Below are 16,521 nucleotides of genomic sequence, written 5' to 3'. Positions count from 1 at the left end.
CCCGGGCATGCGTGCCGAACGAGGCAGCGCGGAAGCCGCCCGTGACGCTCATTTCGCAACACACCCGAGCTGGAGCGCGCGCTCATTAACAATTATCAATTAAAGCCAGGCCTGTGCTCTCAGGCCGCCTACAGCAACCCCTTGTGTATGTCTGTGTGTGTTGCGGGGTGCTCCCGCCGCTCCCCTCAGCGCCCCGCCCGTTAGCGGCCATAACGGCGCGGGCACGCGCAGCCGGCGGCCCCGCCCCTCCCGCCGGCCCGCCCTCCGCGGCCGTGCGGGGCTTCCGGCGGCGGCGGCGGCTTCGCCCTGCGGAGCGGTACGGGGCAGGGGCAGGGGCAGGGGCCGGGCTGGGCCGGGGGCGGCTGCCGGGGCTCGGGGGCTCCGTGGGCTCCGGGCGGGCGCCTCGCGTCTGTGGCCGGCAGGGCCGGGAGGGGCGGGCTGGGGTCCCGCTGGGGTCCCGCGGGGCTCCGGGGGGCGGCTGGAGGGAGGCAGGGGCAGGAGGGGGGCTCCATGGGGTGCTCCCTGAGCGCCTGTCCGCGGGGCGCTGCCCGGGCGGGGTGCCGGGCTCGTGCCCGCTTACACCTGAGGGAGGCCACGGGGCTGGCCCAGGGTTGATTTTATTTCTTATTTCTGCGGCGTGGCTGGGAGGGCAGTTGGTAAGGAAGTGGCTCTGCGCCGGGTGCGGGGGCTGTGCCTGGTGGTCGGCACCCCGCGGGGCGCGGTGCCCTGGGCAGGCTGCGGGAGGCGGTGGTCGCCCCGAGCTGCCCGCACAGGTGGGGTTTGTCTGACGGGTACCGGGGTGCCAAGCCGCCACCTGAGGTCTGGTCCTCGCCAGAAGGCGGAGGCGGTCACTGGAGTCATTTGGAAAGCGTGGATTTGGGATGGTCTGATGCTCATGACAACAAGGCTTTAAATAGTTCAAATTGCTAAACATCCAGTTGCGTCCCAAGGTGCAAGTTCAGAAGTTTCCCCTGTGTAAAATGGCTCAGTGTCACAGCCAGGACATCTTCCACGAAGCAGCACAGCAAGTGGGGCCTAAGTGTTGCAAGAGCTTATTCACTTTTAACTGACGTTAGCTCCTCACTTCAACAAGCTGAATGTAGGCATTGGCATAATGTACTAAATTAACAGCGAGAGATGCTAACACGTGGTAAAAATACTGTTTTAGCCTCTAATGTAAGGTTCCAGTATTCCCTCAGTGCATTAACATGCAAAGATAATTAACGTTTCCCCTTGACCATCTTTTACATGAGACGTAGTTATTAATTGCATTAATCTTTCTTCAGAGATAATATGATCTATTAGTTTTGCTTTTTGCAACTTATCAATGTTGCTGTTTCTTCTATAGTGGTATTCCCAAGCATGGGATCAGCAAAACTGGTGTAAAGAGGAACTGCTACCCCTCTGGCTTTAAAACTCAAACCTGTTGCATGAGTGACTTTTAGATACAGCATTTGCTTCTCTTGAAATAGTACGAACTCTTCTCTAACACGTGTATTGTCAGGGATGGCTCAGGGATGAAATATGCCATCTTTCATTTTTTTATTCCTATGTATAATATGTTACCTTATTATGTCTCTTACACACATCCTTCGCTCAGCAGCCCCTCGACCCCCCACTATTTTTCTGTGTATTTCCCACATCTTTGTAGCATTCTGATTGGCGAGTAACTACGTATTGCTCATGTTTCTGCACTTATGGGAGAAAACTGAATGCTGGGGAGTTGAATTTGCAAAAATAAACAAACTGAATGGTACAATAATCATGAACAGGATGGGTTACTTGGAACCTGGACAATGAATTTGTGTACATAAACACCCTGTAAAAAGGAACAAAGTGGTACAAAGAGATCTAGTGCCCTTGAATACTTTTGTTTAGTTACTTCCTGTTCCAATTAAATACGTAGAGAAGCCATAAGATATGTTCCTTTATCAAGGAGTGTTTGAAGAAAGGAGGTAATGAATTACAGTCTCAGAAGGCTTTCTGCATGTGTAGCAAGAAGGGAGGAAGAGTTCATCATGTAGAAGAAGGGAATTTCCTCACATCGTTGAAATGGTTGTCAGTTAAGTAACGATTGGGTAATCGTGCCAATAAAACATGTGGATTGTGATGTGTTTTGAAAGAAAGTAGCTCTGAGCCAGCGCTGGCTTCACTCAAAGCGGCAGCGAGCCGAACCAAGCTGAGCTGGTTCAGGGTGCTGAGCTGCTCATCCAGCTGCAGTGGCTTCTGCGGTGGCTGCTGGTGGTCCTGGTACGCAGTAGCACCGTGCCAGCCTGTTTAATGGTGTCTTGAAAAAGAATATGATGTGAAAAAGAGCAAATAAAAGTATAGAGTGCTGCTGCCTGGGAGGAGGATAAAAAGGTGCATTTAAAAGAAACCTTTATTAAGCTTCAGTTTGGCATAATTATGCCCGTAGAAAAGAACAATATGCAACGGAGTGCTACAGATAGGAAGGTATAGCTGCGTAGGCCCAAATGGGTTTCTTAAAAATAATCAATCAGTTTGAAGGAAGAAAGAAAAAGTTTTCTATGTAAGCTTTGCACTGCTCTGGAGGTGTTTATCTTGATGCTTTGCATAGGCCTGAGCCTGCATCTTTACATTTGCAAAGGTGGGTCCCTTTAACTGGAAGTCACGTTGACCTGTGGTAGTTCTGAACAAACCTCTCCATCACCTGGCCCTACTGATCTATATTTAGTGTAATTCTTTCACCAGCTTGTTGTCTTTCAACCTCTTCAGTGGTTTTTCATCGGTCTTATAACTCTACACAAGTGTTAATGCTTCTTTTAAAATGCCAGAAAAAAGGGTTTCTATTTGTATTACAGTCCTAATGTTTATCCTTCTTTCCTGCTTTTATAAGCTACTAAATCCTATGTTACTTTTAACTCTTTAGAAATAATTTTCCTCCACTTGTATTGTTCAGACTAACATGGTTTTATGACAGCTGTATGCTCTTCCCTGTTAGTTCCCACTTCTCAACTTGAGCCTGTGGGCTGATGACAGCCAAGATTGACAAAGCCATGTCCGTCTCAAGGTTGTGAGTCTGATAAGAATTTGATGGAAATCATTCAGGTTGGTGGGGAAGAATAACCCAACCAAAGTGGTGCTCCTGATCATGGAGAACTTTGCGCATGGTTGCCATTTACCCATTGTGTCACACCTGGCATCTGGCTCCTCAGTTGCCTCGAGGCAGCGGGTGGTCACCCTGCTCTGAGCTGGGGCGATGGGAATGTGGCTTAGTTGTAAGCTGGGCTCTGAGGGCGCTGGCCAGGGGTTGGAGCAAGTTCTGAGTCTTCAGTGCAGGTGTGAAGTTACGTAGGGCACGTGTGGTATGAGGTTGGCGATTCATGCCCACTCATGCAGCCCAGCCAAGTGGCTCTGCAAGCTGAGCTCTGTGAAGCCCTGAGTCGTGTGGAGTGGGCTCCAAGCTGTCTGAATCGGTGCAGGTTTGAGTTTGGGGCTTGTGGCTGCACTGGGCTCCGCGTGATGCCAGGGCTTGATGACAGGAAGCTTGATGTCTGCTGGCACACTCTATAAAGAGATTTCACTTAAGAGGGGGAAAAAGCCAGAAGAAGAAGGTATTTGTAATCTTCACATACATGTTGTGGCAGTTCTGTGCCGAAAAGCTATCTGTTCTTTGTCATTATAGAATTATCTGAGTTGGGACCCCTCTGCCATGGCCAGGGGACCTGTTATTTTCATTTAAAGGAAAAAGCTTGGAGAGTTTGCTGCTATTTTTCCAGTGCTTTTTCTAAAAGATGGTTCAACAGGATGTTTGGGGGAAATGTGACATTATTTGGTTTTGGCATTCCAGCAGAGCTTAAAATGAATCCCGAATACCATCTCTACGCATTTCCTCCTGCACTAAATGTCAGGAGCAATTCATGTTGCTGACAGCTATGTCAACATGTGAAACTGAATGAAGGGCAGGAACTAAACAAAAAGCTAATAATAGAGGAGGCAAGAAAGTGAGAAGTGAACACTTCATTAGGAAACTTTCTTGCTGTCATGCGTAAGAGGACGGCATGGTGCAGCCTGCCTTATCTGTTACTGCATGCGCCGTGTTGACAGCGTTCAAACGGCGAGAGCGGTTTGTATGTGCATTTTGTGAGTATGGGAGATGAGCAAGTTACCCAAGAAATATGCACAGTGGACTTGCATTGAAGCATACAAATGCCACTTTGATTCCTCTCCATCTTGCTTATTTATTTACCATAGTTTCAATTTATGCTTTCAAAAGATCTGCAAGGTACAGCCCCACGTGTACCCATTTTGAATGGTAAATAAGGTGGTTTGTCTCCCAGGCAATGAGAGGCATCGTGTTAATTGCTGTGTGATGCATCTTCTGCTATTAGAGAGTCATTGCTGATGGCTCAGCGGTTACCACAGGATACGCACTGTGGTATGTAAGTGTATGCTGGTTAGTGTAAACTAACCGGCACCTCCATAAGGGCTGTTGGAGACGTGTTTATTCTATTCTGAGATATGCTTCGTCATCCCTGTTCTGGCCTGTAGCAGGTTACAGGCGCTGCTCCTTGTTTTTCCTGGTAGAGCTGGCAAACAAGCTAATCTGGAGGCCAGCAGAGAAACAGTCTGCGTACTGGAGAGGATGATCCTGGAGTGCTGTGTTACTGCCCGGGTGCCTTGTGTACCGCTAGCAGGAATCAGGGAATGCGATCCCGGTTCTGCTGTGTGTGGGTAAATCCGACTGTTTGCATCATGCAGGTATGGAGTGGCTGCTAAATATGGGGCAAGCATATGTAAGAGGATCTCTATTAGTAGGGAATATGATACAGCACTTCTCTGTCCTGAAAAAAAAATGTTCAGCTATAAATATTTCTTTACCACTGTAAACAGAAAACTTTACTGAAGAGGCTCATACATAATTAGCCTTTTTCTAGTAGTTAAACCTACTTGTTTGTCTTTTACTTGTGATTCAGTCTAGGCCATGTAAAACAGGTTGATGTCTTTAATTATTAGTACATTTTGTGCTGATTTTTTTCAGGGTGCATGTCTGTGCAGACCTAGTACATCTTGTGTATAACTGAATTGTTACATAAATCATTTTCTCTTACCAGAATTAAAATGCTTTCTATGGGGACTTCTGCTTCTGATGCCAGGACTCTTCAGAAGACTTACTTTGTTGTGTGGCTTAAAGGAAGATGATAGTGTTAATGAATTGTGAGCATCCTTCAGGAGGCTGGTGACCCTTCAGTCATTGGTTAATGCTGTCATGGACAACTTCAAAGGGTAATGACAATATTTTTGTGAAACCATTCACGCTAGTGCACTGGTATGGGAAAGACTCTGGGATTTTTTTTAGGTTTAGATTAATGCCCAAAGCTCTTTTGTTTCACTCTAAAAGCCATTCAAAGTATGGGAACAAATTAGAGGAAACAGTTCACAGGAGTAGCTGTCCAACTTCCTATGTAAGTTGTCTTTGAAGAGTGTATTTACTCTCCAGATGATAGTCTAGATATAGTTGAGCTAACTTTAAATGAAATGATTTGGTTGCTGGGAGCAGTCTTGCTGCAGAATACAAGCAGTGAAGTAACTTAGGCTTTGTTGAGCTGTGTATGGTTGCAGCCTGCCCATGTACCCGAGTACTTTCTTTAGAACTTTTCTTTTAATTGTTTTAAAACTATGCTGCAGATTATCATCATTAAAATTAGCTATAGTTAATCACGAACCCTACAAGAGTTGTTTACTGCAAGGGCCAGATGTCATTTTATACTTGACTTCATTTTCATGAGTCAGTGCAAGATGTTTTTTGTTCTCAACAAGTCCCGGAAAACAATACTTATTTTAACTATTAGTCTTACTGTTACTTGAGGGTTAGTTTTAGTTAATGTTTCTTCATAGTGTTCTCTTTTAAATGCAATAAATGGGAAGCCATGCTTAGTAGCCTACAAAGAAATAATTGTCATAAAATATGATAGTTTATTAATGTTTTAGTAGCAGTACATTGTTTAAGAGGATATTCAAAAGAGTAAAGTCATGTTTTAAGATATATTTAATCTGCTCACTCTGTTTATTCATTCTGTTTTGTCAGCTGTTTTGCAAAACACCACAAGCAGTTAATGCACCTTATAAAGGACTCCTGACCTTTTGCAGCTTCGTAAGTCGTATCTAGATGTCACCAGTGTTTCCCATGTTAACAGTGCTGAGCATGTTTTACTATATGTGCCTTCGGCGCCGAGCTAGGACAGCTACGAGAGGAGAGATGAATAGCCGGAGGGCTATTGAATCGAACACCCGGGCCTTACCTATCAATGTTGAAATAGTTCAGTATGCCAAAGAAGTGTTGGATTTCAGCTCCCATTATGGTAGTGAAAACAGCATGTCATATACCATGTGGAATTTAGCAGGTATACCAAATGTGTACCCTAGCTCTGGTGACTTTACTCAGACGGCTGTGTTTCGAACTTACGGGACCTGGTGGGATCACTGTCCTAGTGCTCGACTGCCCTTCAAGAGGACGCCCACCTCCTTCTGCAGCCAGGACTATGTGGAACTCGCTTTTGAGGAGCAAGTTTATCCTACTGCAGTGCACATTCTGGAAACATATCATCCCGGAGCTGTAGTTCAGATTTTGGCATGCTCTGCAAATCCTTACTCACAAAACCCACCAGCTGAAGTAAGGTAAATTTTCCTTTTCTCTGTACTTCAGAGCACTCCTCTATTCTCTAAAATGTTAAATACTACAAATAATGCTGTTTAGCAAACTTTGCTTCTTAGTATTTCTCTATTTCATTTCTGACCCACTGAGATTTTCTTTATTTCTGTGTAAGTTTAAGACTGGTGACATGTTTTGGTAGCAACTTGAAGAGATCTGGATTTTTCTTTTGTAGCATGAGTTAATGCAGATCCTTATATCAGATTTAATTTGAGTAAGGAGAGTTTTTTTTGTTGTTGTTGGAATTCATACGAGCAGTAATTATGTATATCCAAAATCACTTGTGAAATGGCAGTTCTGAGTCCTTTCTGTAGTAAGAAAGGAAAATTGTCCGGAAGACTGAGGATTTGTGGCTGCAATATTGTCCTGCTTCAAGTAGCCATGAACTTCTCTCTGCATGCTCTAGGTTGCGTGTATATATATATATATATTAGAACTGGGCACTATACCTATTCATTGGGAAATGAGGCCAAAAGCAGGAGTATAGAATGGTCAGACAAAAGGTGATGCCATTTATCTGATCTTTATTTTTGGTTGAATCAAAGAGCGTGAGTAGCACTTGATTTTTTTTTATTTGCTCCACGGGTGAAAAGCAGCCCCCTTGGTCCTGTTGTTTTTTTCTGATAGTGAGAACTCCTGATCACATTTTGGGTAGGGGGTGAGGGATCAGGAAGAGGGGGACCTGGAGAGTAGTAAAAGGATGAAGAAAAATGCTGTAAGCAAGGTGGGAAGCTCAAGGTGAGGAGGTGTGGAAATAAAAACAGAAAGAACACGTGAAAACACAGAGTTGGGGAAAAAAACACTAGGAAAATTATTGGTATATGCAATAAAAGTATACCTAAAACATGTTTCAGCATACTAGGCAACTGATGTTTTTTTTTGTAAACCTTAGAAAATCAGGTGTTGTATATGTAATAAGAACTCTCAATGAATCTGTTCTGTGTGTTTGTGTCATCTACTGTTTAGTAAGTTTGTTTTCCAGCTCTCTAATGAATAGATACTGTGTAGCTCTAAAGTAAACATCTGAATTCGAGGAGCAGCGATAGGTCAAGCTAGTAAGGACAGGCGTATGTTAAGAAGTAGGAATGCGTTTGGCGCTAATACAGAAGTTATTTATAGGGTTGTGTGGGTGCAGATAGCTTTTAAGAGTCTTGAACTTAGAACCTAATGTGAAATGACTTCTGGTCAGTTGTTCTGTGAACTTTAATTTTACTTGTTTAATAATGTAGCGATTATTCCTGTAACTTCATAATATAAGAAGATAGTATGCTGCAGTGCAATGCAAGGATAGAATTCTGAAAAATGCTGTCTTAAAAATGCTTGACTAGTTGTTGGTTCATAAAATACAACTCTTCCCATTTATGTGTAAAGACCAATAAATTAAAAAAAAAAAAAAAAGCTTAAATGTTAAATGAAGGAGCTGTTTAGTAAGGTGCACTAAAAAATGTTCAGAGAGCTAAAAGAAAATAGAAGAGAAAATACTCATTAAAAACTTTGGGATGTTCTTTATCCTCTTGAAATGTGGTTAGACTACGAGTCCGGACTTCCCCTTTTTTCATAAGAACGGATGGAATTTCTGTAGGACCCTGTTTTTCTTTGTAGGCAGATGTATTTCCTGTTCTGCTTATGTAGGTTAGTGTTATTTTTGTTTAGAAGGCTGGTCCCAAGGCTTGCTGAGACTGCTAGTTGTCCGTTCTACATTTTCAGTAACTTCTGGTCTTGATGCTAGAGCAGTGCTAGAGGGATTTGTACTTTTCCTCAGTAGGAGCTGGCTGTTCAGAGATGTACCTTTTGGTTTGTCTCCTACTTCTGAAAGATACAAATGTCTTATGCATAATGTGAAGGAACCCTTTTTCCACATGATGTATGCAGGATTTTTTCTCCTTCCTTTCCCGCACCTGTGGGAGGGGAATATGAAGAGTTACAAGAATGTCTTCTGCTTAATTTCCCTTGTTTTCCCTTTCAAAAATTGAGATGCCAACTAAGAATAACATTCTGGAAGTAGGAATGCTGTTGATAATCTCAGGTGATTCAGTGCTTGACAGACGTGTTGAACTTGAACTACCACAGCATTTTTTTTCCTTAGGAGGCTGTGTCTCAGTTACTCAGAGGGCTTTCAGAGCTTTGTGTTCTTCTTTCTGACTGTTGTAATGCTTTTAAATCACCTGATTTAAAAACAAACCAGCACTTACAGGTTTTTATTTGCTGGCTGTTGGTTTGTTTCTTTCTGAACACCACTGCAGAAAGGGCAGGTTATTAGAAAAAGTCCTTTTCAGCAGCTTCTGCTTTGAAATAGAAAGGAGGCCAAATTCTGGAATCAAACCTGTTGTGAGAGTAAGAAGTCTGAGACTTGTTTAAATGTTATGCTTAGTGGAAATGTTCTGTTTAGTGGATTATCCTAAGCCAGCTGGATAATATTTTTTTATTTGCTCAGTATTTAAAACATCAGCACATGCAAGACTTTGCTGTGTTCAAAAGTTCCTAAACCACAAGAGGCTCTGTGAAGGCTTGGTGTACCACAGTTCTTGCTTAAGAGGTATTTTACATATCCTTGTAGGAAAATGCCTATAGCCCACATAGTTGGCTCACAGGTTGCTCTGTTGCTTGTTCTGTACTTCAGTCACACCAAAGAATGACTTATGCATGTGTTCAGAAAAGGGTCTTTAGTGGTGTTCCTCTGGTGGTGGTAAATTGGATATTTCTGTCAATCACAGCTTTTTTATTTTTTAAGTCTTTTTATGGGTGGGATCAACTCTTCATTGAGTAGGAGAAAGCATTAAATTATTTTTCAGGTTTGAATGTAATTCTGCCTAACTAATGCTTAAACTCATTTTAACCACAGTTTCCAGTGAATTGAGTATTCTGTCATCTCATCTTGTGCTGCTTTAAAAACAGAAAACATTATATCACTCACCTCTGCATAAAACAACTTCTGAAAATCATAAATGTCAGAGAAGCATGCGTCTTTACACATGGAGACGTTTTTGTGCTTTTCATTAGTGCTACTCATACTTCTGCTGGTGAGAAGTATTCTTAATTTTGGTAACTTGTTAAACTGTACAACCATATGTTAGTATCCATGTGCAAATTTCTTAAATGAATTAGCTGAGTGCAGAAAATCCAAGCAAAAATTACCGAAGTGAGATTAAGGGACTATTATAGTGAAGAAGTGCCCCCCCACCCCTTTCTTTTTTTTTTTTTTTTTTTTGACACTGCAATGGTTATACTGATGTGAGCATGTAGGTTTTGTCCTGTGATACATGCAAGTGTTTGGTCTGGGCTTGGTGACAAAGGTGGGTCCCTCTTCAGCCTGCAGAAGAGGCAGCTCCACACAGCTGTACTGGGGGCACTGCAGCTGATAGAGGTGTGAGCTGAGCCCAAGCAAGGAGGAGACCCTCATGTTTTGTTTCTCATCGTGTGTTAGATTGATGGATAGGATATAACTAGCTTCTGTGATGAGGGCAGTGTCTGCTTTTTTGTTCCTTTTTCTTCATCTACCCAGAAGGTTTATTTGTGACAATTCCCTAACGGCTTCTTCAGTATCAACCCTTTTGAAACACTCTGATGCTCCTAATACTTTGTTAGCTGCTGTCAAGCAGTAAGAGCTTTTGTGTGTTTAAACGGGAGCTTTCAAGTCAGAAGTAACTTTTTCTGAAGTTTTTCAACTTTTTCCTTTTACAAAAATAACTTTGATTTTTAAATTTGGAATATAAAAGAAAAAATGGTCCCCATTCTTTTGTCATGGTCTTTTTCTAACTTAATTTGACAGTTTCTCTTATCTAGTATACCTTTATAGTGATACCACATTCATGTGTTTTTATAGAAGCTCCAAAAACAGTTTCTTAACTCATCTGGGATGTGTGGCAGTACTTGGGGTGATGTTTCACAGTATGTCTTTACTGTTATGCAATGATTGCTTCTTTAGTAGATTGGGATTTTTTTTTGTTGTTGTTTGCTTGTTTTGAACCACCTCCCCTCCCCCAACTTGTTTTCCACAGATACTGAATAGGTTGTTTCTCAAAGGTGAGATGGTAATTATTTTACTGGCTGGGAGCAGTTCCAGAACGACCAGTGGCACCATTTTGTCTTCTGTAGTCTTGCCATTTACGTCTTTTTAACTTATTTTTTCATGTTGTTTAGAATATTGCTAGATGTTCTTTTGAACAAAATTTCAAGTTTGATTTTGTAGATGAACAGCCTGGCTCAGTATTTTCAGGCTTAGCTGTGTTAGCTGCGTGTGAGGTCTCTTCTTTCTGAAGGTGTTGAAGCCTGTAAAGCTGCTGCAACCAGAAGAGCAGACTAAGGAAGAGAGATGAGCTTCCTCTCCATCCTTTAGGAATTTCATTGTATATAGTCGATGGGCTCTGTCTCTGGAAGCCAAATCCAGATATGAATGTCGCAGATTTCTTTGCTGGCAGGTATCTTTGATTTAACAAATAAATAAGTCTCACATTCTGATAAAAGGAGTAAAACTGGAAATGTAGTGTGGTCTTATGGGTGTTTTGCTTGTAGACAGCAGCATTCAGATGCTTCTTCCTGCTCTGCCTTTTGTTCCCTGTGAATCCTGGAGGAATGCACCCAAAGCACTGCTAATACTATCAACACATTACAGTGTGGTAAGGGACCTTCAGGGCTGTATCTCATCTATGTCTAACACACAACTTAAATTTTAGCCATTTGCATCCTTATTCTTGTTCTGACATCTTCAGGGAAAACAGACCTTTCTCTTGTCCAGATGACCGTCACAGGTAAGTGATAGTCGGTAGCCTTCTGAGTTGTGAATTTCTTGGGAAAGGGCACTTCTTGTGCTTGAGGGTCATGTACTGCTTCCTTCACTTTCTACCCCAATCTAAATTTTACTATGCAAGAAATCTTCTCAGTAGACTGCAGACAAAGTTTAATCTTGTCTCATGATTTACTTGTCCTAGGAGCCACTTTTCCAAAAGATCTTTCTTATGTATTTCCTAAGGAAGTAACCAGGTCTACTCAGACATAATCATAGCTATTTCCTTTCTGCATAAAAGCTTTCAAACAGGAGAAAAAAAAAGGCAGTAAATGCGTGCTGTTGCTTGACACAAACCTTGCCAGTCTGTTTCTCAACTTGACAATCATTAGGCTGTATTTTTCCTTCATGCAGGGAAGGAGGGAGATTTTTTTTTTTTTTTTTTTGTCATGTCTCTCATCCCCCATGGCAGTGTATGGAGTCTTTGGCTTCAGAAATTTGAGCAGGACAAGTTCCTACCTATTTTCATGAAGTAGAGAAAAACCTATAATGGACTTCATTAAAGCTGAATGGAAAAACTTGGCTAAAGTCCTCATTTTCTCTACTCACTAGAGAAAACAGTACAGATATGACTGCCTCTCAGACTTTGCATGGCAGTGTAAAGGACTTCAGCACATTGGTGGTTAAAAGCTTATTATCAAAGCACTCTCATTGCAACTTCTTTTGATCAGCCATTACTGTACATCTGCAAGACTTGAGGACAAACAGTGTCCTATCTTCAGTCATTTGATTCAGCTTGAGTTTTGAGAGCTCAGAGAACCTAATTAACTCAAAGAGGGAGAAATGGGAAATTTCCTTTGACTACTATTCAGGTGTTTGTTGAGATTCAATTTCTTTTTGTCTAGGGTTAAATAGATTCTGGAGGATCTTAAGTTTAGAACAAATGCAGGCAGCCTGATTAGTGAAGCTAGTAAGATATACATCCTCAGACCAGAACTTGACTGTCAAAATGCCTTTCTTCCAAAGGGTTTTGAAGCAGATGGTTTTAATGAAAAATGCTCTGGAACAGCAGAAATGCGGTTCTTACTGAAGCCTCTTGCACATAGCCTGTTGAAGTGTCAAGGTTCACTGATCCTAGAGGAAGAGGCCACTTCCAGTTACAGCAATGGATATATTAAGAGATCGCTTACACTAGGAAAGAATATACCAACCCTGACTCGGAGCAATTACTATGGCCTGTTTTTCTGTGTGATGCCACCAAGGGAGAGAATAATGTCAAAAGCAACCTTGTGGACTTGAGGTTTTCTAGTTAAACCAGCGGCTGACTCCTTTAAAGATGGGTTAGTAGGCTGCTGATGAAAAAGAAAGCAGTGTGACGAGGACAGTGGAAAAATAGTCATTGGCCTTGTTCACCAGGTTTGTAATGTGGAGTTTCACAAGACTGTAAAAAGTTCTGCTATGTGTTTCATTTACTGTTCTCTAGTTTATTATAAAGGCTGGGAGCTGAAGGCAGTACTTGCTGAAGGAGGTTGTTGCTTTGCAATTTGAATGTAGGCCTGCAGATGCATTTTTTTTTTCCAGTGCTACTGCTAGTTAATCCTTTCTTAAGGGCACCAAAGGAGAAGTCAGTAACTAAGATGTGTTCAGTTAAAAGTTGGTAGTACAGTGTGTGTTAATTAATGAAAATACAGTCTTGAGTTTCCCTCAGGATAGTTTGGGTATAAGAAAGTGTCTAAGAAAAATATCAGGTGGTCATCTGGGTATGTTCAAGAAAGGTCATGTGCAATGCCAACATTAGGTATTTGCTTAGGGCATCGACCTATGGAAGAGGGTGTGACAGTGGGACTATGTCTGTTGTATTTTTCCATGAGTTGACATTCATCTACTAAACTAATGAAATTTTCATTCATAGTGTAAGTTTCAGAAAAAAAAAAAAAACAAAAAAAAACACCAAACCTCTTAATTTTATGGCAGAGGTGTCCACTCTAGTGTGTTGGTACTTGCTGATGTTCCATATGTTCTCCAATCCTGCATGTTTGGTTTTAGTTCATTATATTTTTTTTCCTTTGACAGAAGACTTCTTCAGGCCTCCTATTCTTCTGTAAGGTATTCATGGAGAGTGGCATGATGTAGGATAGGAAAATTTATCTGTGCATACCTGAAAATGTCCATTGTGAAATGGAAGTTTCAGCCATTATGGAATAATTTTCCTATCCTTGAAATGTGAGCAAATATCAAGCTTCTAAGGCTTATTTATACTGTGTTATGTTTAATGGAAGTCCTTTTACATGTTTTACTTTATGATGGCCAGAGTTTAGGCATTTGGATCTGGAAAGCAAAGCATGTTTGATTTTTTCCTGTGTGTTCTGCAGTACATGTCAGTGTTGAACAGCACTTGTGAGCTCAGAGTAGTGGCGTCTGTTAGGGGGAGCAGAGGTGCTGAGGTACTAGGAAGCAGACCCAGTGTCTCTGAGACCTGTGGGATAAGACAGTCTGAGACACATCTTTGAAGCTGGGACCAGGCTGATACGAAAGGTGGAAGAGATGGGGAAGTGTCTGGGTTTTGCATGGGGAGTGTGTGGAGGTTGCTGTAAGTGTAACGTCAAAGGGCCAGTGGCTGCTGGAGGTTTTTTTTTTTTTACTAGTCAGCTAGACTTAAGGATGAGGAAGAGGGGAGGAAAAGATGGGCATTAGTGACCGAAGGACCTCCAAAATCCTCTCACTGGATGAGGACCCATGCATAAAGAGCGTGTTTCTGTTTTCAGGCCTTTTGACAAGCTTGGGAGCACTCAAGACCTAATGAATATAAGACTTGATTCTCCAGATTACTCAGTTGGCAGCAGGGTTCGCTGTCATTTACTGGAAGAGATTTGAGGTCTGTGTGTACAAGTGAGGATGTATGTTTGGAAGCTCTGTGCATGCCCTGAACCTTCTTCTGTCACCGGAACAGAGAGCATTAAAATATTTTAGTTGATCAGTTTTGAAATTTTAATATTCTTTGCAAAAGGCCCTTTTAAAGATGACCTGAAGATCCTATTTTCTCTGATATTTAACTGTAACATTGTACTAGTGAGATAATTTGACAATGAAATGCTTCTAAAAATGGTATTTTGCTTACCTGGTTAGATAAAGGGCAGGTGATTTTTTTTTTTTTTAATGATTTGTTAATGCTGCAATTTGGACCACTGTGATGTGAATGAGTGAGAGCTGTGTGTTTTTTTTTTTTTTCCCTTTTGTGTTTTTGTGAAAACTGTGAGGTTGGCTGACTGTAGTTGAGTTGCTTGACAAGACTGTTCCCTGCATACTAACATACGATCATTGTCAAGACATCTTCAGTCCATTTGTTGCAATAACCTCACCTGTGAGATGGTGGAACGTGTATAGCAGTAGTCTAACACAAGTGCATGGCAATGAATGTACCATTCATTTTGTTAATTAGCAATACAGAGAAAATAGGCTACAGTTATGAACTAGTGTGACCTGATAAATTCATTCTTTGGATGTTTACCAAGGCTAGGGAAAAATGTAACAATTTTCATTTGCCTTTCACCCATGTTTCTTGCTTTCTGAATGCTTCTGACAAAAGCACTCTTCTATGTTCAGAAATTGGTTTAGTTACACTTATCTCAATTCCTTACTTGTGCCCATTATTATTATTTTTTTTTTCCACAGATGGGAAATCCTTTGGTCTGAGGCACCTACAAAAGTGAATGGTCCCCAGGCTCGGCAATTCACACCTTGTATCAAACAAATAAACTTCCCCACGAACTTAATTCGACTGGAAGTGAACAGTTCTCTTCTAGACTATTACACTGAATTAGATGCAGTAGTACTACATGGTGTGAAAGAGAAACCCGTGCTTTCACTGAAGACTTCAATGATTGATATGACTGATATTGATGAAGATGAGGATGAAGAGAAGTATGGCTGTGGAATGGATGCTCTTAACAAACAGTTCAGCGTTGTTACCCTCAGGGAATGGCCGACTAATGGGTATTTTGACAAACTGCCTTATGAGGTAAGAAAAGCATGTTTATGCTCCAATACAGTTGTTTTAATAATTGAGTGCGAAAGTGCTCTATATAAGGTACTAACCAAGACTGTTGTTTTTTCCAGTTATAGTTCCTTGCATTCTTTTGTGAGTCTCCTGCAGTTATAGAATAGTTATGCCTGAGTTATGATAGTCTACTTCAGTGGGTGGATATTGACAAGTCAGTTTGCTGGTGTTTACATTGTTACAACACTTATTTCTCAGGAATCCCTCCACTGATGTACTTTTTTTTTTTTTGCCAGTTATTCTAGCCTTAAACTTCTAGCTCTTGAATTTAGAATCTTCCACTAGTTTTTCCAGTAGTACAGACACATAATTTTTAGTCCTTATATTTGACAAAGATGATACAGGAAAAAAATGGAAAAAGAATGTATTAATTTTTTTTGCTTCCAAATCTTTTACTGGCTTAAAGTTTCTTTTCCTGATCTCTTACAAAAACCTAGAACTGCTGGAAATATGATTGCTGAATATTGTGTGCTGACCTGGAAGCTCTTACTGGAGTGTAGCCATTCACAGAGACTGGTATCATAGAGCAGGAAGAGAGAGATGGTCACCTTCACCTCCTCAGAAACAAACTGGGTTTGCATGTAGGGGAGAGGAGTCTTTACTTGCTGGTCAGACCTCGGGTCCTGTTCCTACCCTTTAGGCTGCTGCAGTCTGGCAAAAGACGCCAGGTTTTGTTTTCTGAGGTAACTTATCAAATGCTCAGGGTGCTTCTGTCTTGAATCAGTTTCAGTTGTGAAAGTGAAGGAGGGTGGTGAGAGATACTGTCACTGATTGCAGGGCATTTTCAGAAATGTGTGATCTAACAAAACAGTATTTTGTTTTTATTATATCTTTTGTTTCTAAGCTCCCTAGTTCAGCATCTGAAGGCCATGTTGGATGCCTGTGTGCTCTAGTAATCTGCAGGACTTCTGTTCTGCTTGTAAAGAGGAAAGAGGACGAGAATATGATGATTCTCTCCACCTTTCTCCTGTGTATTTGTCTTCTTTTAAAAGCTTATTTCAGTTCTTGAGGGCTTATTTGTTGTTGCTACAGTGGAATAACAGATGAGGATACTATCCTCATCGTGAG

At 41.6% G+C, this 16,521-nt stretch overlaps 1 protein-coding gene across 5 annotated transcripts in view; it reads left to right on the top strand.

The window, feature by feature from the left end:
• Positions 1-245: 245 nt before the first annotated feature.
• Positions 246-16,521, top strand: part of FBXL4 (F-box and leucine rich repeat protein 4) — a 59,685-nt gene continuing 43,409 nt past the window's right edge. For 3 of the 5 annotated variants that reach the window (XR_014691235.1, XR_014691236.1, XM_084513865.1), the window contains exons 1-4: positions 4,549-4,722; positions 5,076-5,247; positions 6,050-6,639; positions 15,069-15,414. Coding sequence is in view for 3 of the 5 variants with exons in the window: in XM_084513865.1 (XP_084369991.1) it covers positions 6,131-6,639; positions 15,069-15,414 (855 nt within the window). In the remaining 2 variants the exon portion in view is untranslated. Of the gene's footprint in view, positions 317-4,546; positions 4,723-5,075; positions 5,248-6,049; positions 6,640-15,068; positions 15,415-16,521 lie in introns of those variants that run through there. The other 2 variants (XM_084513864.1, XM_084513863.1) reach the window with 2 other exon arrangements.

The sequence above is a fragment of the Aythya ferina genome (assembly GCF_964211825.1).
Source record: "Aythya ferina genome assembly, chromosome: 3".
Taxonomy (NCBI): Eukaryota; Metazoa; Chordata; class Aves; order Anseriformes; family Anatidae; genus Aythya; species Aythya ferina.
Note: the sequence above shows the minus strand (reverse complement) of the source record. Positions and strands in the feature narration are given on the sequence as shown.